We start from the raw sequence: 6885 nt of genomic DNA, 5'->3' as shown, positions 1-6885 counted from the left end.
TGCACATGAGGGTTAGAAAAGCCAACAATCTCATTTAAGATATTTTTAGTGATGTCACCTTAAATGCAAAAGAAAAGAGAAAGGAGCTATTTAGTCATATATGTTTTGAATCATGCTTAAAAATATGATATAGAAATAAAAAAATAAAACAAAAACATGAAAAATACCTTTAAATAGATCAAACTTAATTTAACCTTGGCCTTTGTATTACCTAAGATTATTAAACTTTTGCTACATTGGCCATATGCCAGGACAATACATAGTATAAATACATCATATTGACTGGTTTGAGCATATTTATTCCCAAAAGTATATTTAATGTACATACAAATAAACAAAAAACAAAATGTTTAAACCTTAAAATTACCTTGACCTTTAGGGTCAAATTATTTAAGTTTGCATTTGCTTTATCTTATTTGTTAATTATTTGATTTATTGTATTCATTTTTTGGCATAATTACCTTTTTGGCATAATACCTTTTTGTAATTATCTTTAAGTAGGTCAAATGGAACTTTACTCAAATTTGACATTGAACTTCAAATGACCTTTATATTAAAGGCCAAATAATTGGCCATAACTTAGGTATTATTGCATTCATTATTGGGCATATCACATAACATCTTCAAGAAGGTCGCACTGAACTCTACCTTTACCGTTAAATAACATTGACTTCTATGATAAAATAATAGACTTTTTTGAAATTCAACTTTTTTATTTGATGGATTTTATCAATACTGGACAATTCTGCATGGCTAGTCACCACCTGAGATATATAAAATGAAATTTAGCATTTCAGTTTTGACCTTGACCTTTGAATAACGTTGACCTTTTAAAAAAATTAAATGTTCATAAAATACTCTATACCTTTGGTATTAATGAATTAATGAATTTGATTCTTATTTAGACATAGCTACACTTTTAGTTTGGACAAAACGTTCATGTGATATAAATTAAATATGAACTTGACATTTAATTGTCCTTGACCCTCTAGGACAAGCAAAAATTCATTTGAATTCTGTAGAATGTATTAATGCAGAGGAACAAACTGTCATATTAATTTATTCAAATATGACGTTCACCTTTGGCAGATCTTCACTTTGAAAGGTCTCATTCAATTTCCTTGCTTTTGATGATAAGATAAAGTTAGAATTTGGCCCAAGTTTGTGGTGGTTCTTGTTTAAGGAATACAGCTGTTTGCTGGAGATATTCGTCAAATTCAGTGATAGTTCTAGTTGATACAGTAGTAAATATACAGGTGCTCACAAACTGTTTTTGTGTATTGCTCTAGAGTATCACCAAACATAATGCTTCAAATTCCCTTCGTTTGCACATCATCACTCACTACAAAAAACTGGCATCTAGCTGCAAAGCAAACAATTTTTCTCTTGTTTTAACTAATAATTTCTTTCATGAATAAAACGTTGTAAATTTAATGTATATTATAGCACCTACAAAAAGAATGCCACATACTGTGCCAATACATCTTTAACAGATAGTGACCCATGCTGGTCAAATAGCTCTCTCACCAGAATGTCCATGTACAGAATTTGTGTGGTAAGTTTTAAAATATACATGTACATCACAAAAATAGAGAGAAACAGAATCCTTAAAGAAGGTCCAACACAACACAATTGAAAATGTTGCAGGCTCGGTTTGATCGAGCCTGTTCATGGACGGTATTGGAAAGTGCAAGTTACCGTCCACGCCCCCTAGCACCGGCTTAAGCAGAATTCAACATTTAACACGAACATGGTGAAATTTTGAATTTAGAAACATCCGCAGATGTGTTCATACGGCGGTTATCATGGAACCTTCAATGTGACACAGTAGTGCCATTCCATGAAAAGCGGCGTATGGTCCCCAAGTAAAAGAATGCTTTTGCCCTAAACGAGAAAACAATGGGCGGAACTAAATAAAATAAATAAACAAAATACAGTGAAACCTGTCTTATTAAACTCATAAAAGGACAAATTCTTGAGTTAGATATATGAAATGTCAACAAAATTCATTGAAATACTATAGTATAACTTTGTCATATTTTACGATTTAACTTGCTATTTTACATTTATTGTGAGGGACTTTCAAATAACTTTATTGTAACTTTGAAACTAGAGCTGTATTGGTTATTTATTCTTAATTCTGCCCTTGAAAGATTTATATAACTTTAGAATCTTTTTCTTTCAGGCAGGATTTTTCTTATCGTTAGGTGGTTTTACTTTCTTTAATGTTCAGAAGACAAAGTATATACAGTTGTTCACCACAGCATCTAGGTGGATAGGTAAGGTGTATTTAGTTATATCAGTTGCTAGCAGAACATGTTATATAGGTCTCGTTCAGGCACTATCCAATGGTGGCTAATTTGGTACACTTTGTTCATTTCGTTTTCGATAGTGACAACACAACCTATGTCATTATCGCCTTTTTCGCTTGTCATCCTGTCGCTAGTGAAGCATGCCAAACGGCGTGTTGTTGTTCGGCACGATGTCACCCTGTCGCTTGGCTTATGTATATACAAATAGGCAATCCTGCGATTTGAACAGAGGGACAATGTGAGATAGCAACAATGCGCTGTTTGATGTGCTTTCTTTCTCAGCGACAGAACGACAGTCTAACAATGCACCGTTTGGGGCTTTGTCGTGCTGTCACTAACGACAACACAATGCACAAAAATGTTCCAAATCAGCCACCATAATATCCTTATGATATCCTGTCAGAACATTTCATAATGAATTTATGATATTGAAAGTTTTTATAAATAATTTTAAAATATTGACAATTGCTCTTTAAATTCTAAATTGGTGCCTCACAAATCACTGTATTATTTGCGTGTTTACATGGTATTCACACAAACTCAAGAAATATATCAGTTTGAAGAGAAATCAACTGGCTACTTTCTTCTATATCAATATAGATGATTTCCTTTTCAAAAACTATTTAATTTGTTGGAATGTTATCATTCTAACTTTCTTATTTTAACATGAAGTCATAGCAACTTCTTGTAATTAAGTTTGTTGGTATGTCATTGTAAATGTATATATTCCCAAAGCAAAGCAAAAACAAACCTAAGGTTGTAATCTATGTATGACTTAAAAGACAAACAGTCTTCATAATAATTTTGACAAGTCACTATTATCACAAATAAAATATATGTAGATTTAATCATTGAAATTGAATTATTTGTATTTGACATTGAAGATGTTGATGTGATATTTCTCTATATAATATATTTCAGCGTTCGGGATGATGATTGTACTAGCTGTAATAAAGTTAGAGAAGAAAAGCGGTCAAGGTCATCCACCATATGCTGATATATCAGGAGTTCCCAACCTGTTTGGTGTTTGTGTGTATTCATTCATGTGCCACCATTCACTCCCATCTCTAATAACCCCGATAAGAAACAAATCAAAACTATACAATCTACTTGCATATGATTATATTTTGATTTTACTCTTTTATTTATTGTTGTCTTTCACTGGAATTTATACTTTCAAAGACCTAAATGATATTTACACATTGAACTTTTTGCCTGACGGTTGTAATACAAACTCTGTAACAAATGTTAAGTTTATTCAATATTTTCTAGCGTTATTTCCAGTGTTTACTTTAAGTTCAAACTTCCCCATCATATCTATTACACTTCGCAATAACTTGAAAGCAATTGGTTATAAAGTGGACAGGCCATATACTTGGTGTGTGGACAGAATTGTCTTCCCTTTATTGGCACTGATTCCCCCACTAGGTGTTTCCCTGGCAACCAATCAGGTTGAGTTCCTGGTAGGTATTACTGGTTCCTATGCTGGTGCCGGGATACAGTATGTTATTCCCGCAATGTTAGTGTTCTGTGCCAGGAAACAGACAATATTGTTCTCAGATAGGAACATACATGAATCACCTTTCAAGGGAAAGTTCTGGATTATATTTGTATGTATATGGGCAGGAGTATGTATGATATTTGTCACTGTGAATCACATAATTAGTGGATAATCTTGAAAGGTTGATTATTATTTTACTGTGATAGAATTACAAATTGACAGCAATATTCTATATTTTATACTATACTTCTGTTTCCGTTTAAAGCTTTTTCTATTCTTTGAAAGATCAGATGTTTTTAATGAACCTCAGTCGTTTTATTTCTGTGTTTTTTTTTTCTATCTTTTTCCTTCTTATTTTTGTTAAACATTGCACAATTGTGTGTATTCATGTAATTTGTGGCCTTTTATCAAATAGTGTATATTTTTTCTCTTGTTTAGATTGTATTGTTTTTACTTTGATTTAATTTTTGTACAATATAATTTTTTAATGATTTAACTGCATTGTGATACCATTTTTTAATATTAAATAAGTGCAATTTGTTTTAGTTGGAATCAAAATAATTTATATTTCTTACATATTTAAAATGCATACTTTTTTAAATTTGAAAAGGTTGTAAGTTTTTAAAGTCCCATATTTACATAGAATCAGGTTAGATTTATTTCATATTAATAGGAACTTATTAAATAACTTTTCATTTTGCAATATTCCATGAAAATAAAACAAAGTAAAAGAGAAGTTTCTTCAAAGTCTATGATATTCTTAGTTTGTTTTATACATTTGATTGTGTTAGAAAGGGAAAGATAAGTCATATTCTCTTTGTTTATATTTTTTGTCAAAAGTTATTTCCCTTAGACCTTATCCATTTTCAAAGTTGTATGTTTTATTCATGTAATATATATGTTTAATTACCATTATGTTGTAAGCCATTGTTTCTTAAGTAAAATGAACAAAACCATGAGTAAATGTGATCGACTAAATACAAAAAAATGTTAACATTACTATTTATTCACGTTATTTTGCTTATATAAAATGTATGTCAATAGCTTAAAACCAAGTTTTATGTTATTAAAGTTTTTAAACGATTTTCTCAGTATGATTTAAGAAATATGTTAAAGATTTTGTACCTTTTGTAGGTTGTTAGTGCCAAACGAAATACTAAACTTTACTTTTCTAAAGCCTGTTAGTCATAATCAGAATTGATTGTTAAGCAGTATCATGTAGATGTTTCTAACTTATACATATTAAAAAAATCAAAACATGACGGTGTGATTATAATGGTTGCTATGACATTTGATAGAATAGATGCATTAATAGATTAAATTTTTACTGACTGTATCTATGTAGTTTATACTTGAAGCTATCAACCGTCTCACACTTAGACAGGTGTTGTATGACAAAATGGTTGTGGTCATTGCTGGACTCAGGTCAATCATTTCTCTGTCTCTGTATCATTCTTTATATCCATCACCCACCATTTTCGATTTACACCAAACGGAAGTGAATGTTACATTTAAAATGTATTTATAGCATAAAACAAATGTTTGATGTTCATACTCATTTACTGAAAACATGACCTGTTGTATAAATCATATGTTCTTTTACTGCAAGTGACTATCATTTTGCTGATTTTTATTTTTTTTTATTTGCACATGTCATGATTTTTTTTCTCGAAAAAATGAAATGTTTGAAAGGTTGCAGGTTCAACTATTATTCCTAATGATATATTTAGTTTAACATTAATTTATGTTTTCTGTTGAGATATAGAATTTAAACATTATTTGAATAATGATGCTTGATGAAGATTATTATATTACTTGAAACTAGTAGCAAATAAAATCATTGAACTCTACCTGGTGTTGTATGTGTGTTCATCAACAGTTTATATTATTAGCTTTAAAGATTTTGACAGGTTATATGGCCCTATATAAACAGTTGTTTGGAAATATAACCCGAGCTCCTAGGTGAGGGTTATATCGCAAACAACCGTTTATATAAGGTCATATAACCTGTCAGTAATATTTATAACAAATTTATAATACAGCAAGCATCATTTTTTTAGAGAAAAAGTAATATTTCTTCATAAATCGACAGCAGCCGTGTATATAAAACTAATAATGTAAACGTCACAATTATCCAATGAAAAGCAACGTTACAGACGTGCAATATTATAATACTGTTTTATTATTTGAATAAATATTGTTGTCATTCTGATTCTAGTGATTATAAAAGGGTTGATCAAGAAATAAGACTTGCCACTTTGTTATCGGTAAAATAATGATGATGAGCAGAATAACTTTTAAAAAATAAACATGCTACATTTGTATTTTATATAATTATTATATTTGTCATTATTTGACATCTCATGGGTAATGTGCTCGTGAAAAATTTAAATGTCTTAAAATATAAATGTCAATATTTATTTATTTTCAACAGTTAGATTGATCAGATACATTCAAATGTTTTGTTGTCATGTAAAAGTGAGTGTAACTAAGAGTATGTATATTGATATAGATGTTAATATGAGTGAACATACATCAGATAGAGGAACACTGTTGTGTACATGTTCTTTAAGATACTGAATGCTATGTAAATTGAATAAACAATTGAAAGTAAGTTAAAACCATTACAAAATTTGTTGCTAGTACAGTAACAAAACAAGAAACTGAAAAGAAATTGTGATATTTTGTGTAAAATATGATCATCATTCCAAATGAAAAGAAAATAAAGAATAAAGTTAGATGTTATGTTCTTTGTTTTTTATTTTTTAATTTTATAAACAATTTTCATTTCGGTAAACTTTTGGGAGTTGCAGTTTAAAGATATGAGAACATTTTGAAATAAAGATGATCAAATTATGGAATAAACACGAATCTTGCAGCTAAATTCGGATTTTCAAGAATTATTTGGACCTCGTGTACAATCAAGCATATTATTTCCCTATATCATGATCATGGCTATGAAAGTTCATTAACATGACTTTTTAAAGTCCAACTTTTACTGAGCATTCGGAATCGATGATGATAAAAGTTGGCAAATTGACAAGCTGCAGACGACAAGTAAATACCACAATG

The 6885-nt window shown here is 30.0% G+C and overlaps 1 protein-coding gene across 1 annotated transcript; it reads left to right on the top strand.

Moving 5' to 3' along the window:
• Positions 1-1446: 1446 nt before the first annotated feature.
• LOC132727513 (transmembrane protein 104-like) lies at positions 1447-6553 on the top strand (the record flags this gene model as incomplete). Its single annotated transcript, XM_060713049.1, is given in 3 exon segments — positions 1447-1555; positions 2186-2279; positions 3234-6553. Coding segments are annotated over 3 exon segments (870 nt in total). The 3' UTR covers positions 3986-6553.
• Between the last annotated feature and the right edge of the window lie 332 nt (positions 6554-6885).

The sequence above is a fragment of the Ruditapes philippinarum genome, unplaced genomic scaffold (assembly GCF_026571515.1).
Source record: "Ruditapes philippinarum isolate M1 unplaced genomic scaffold, ASM2657151v2 ctg6121_1_1_1_1, whole genome shotgun sequence".
Taxonomy (NCBI): domain Eukaryota; kingdom Metazoa; phylum Mollusca; class Bivalvia; order Venerida; family Veneridae; genus Ruditapes; species Ruditapes philippinarum.
The sequence above is the reverse complement of the archived record's forward strand: the minus strand, read 5'-3'. Positions and strand labels throughout refer to the sequence as shown.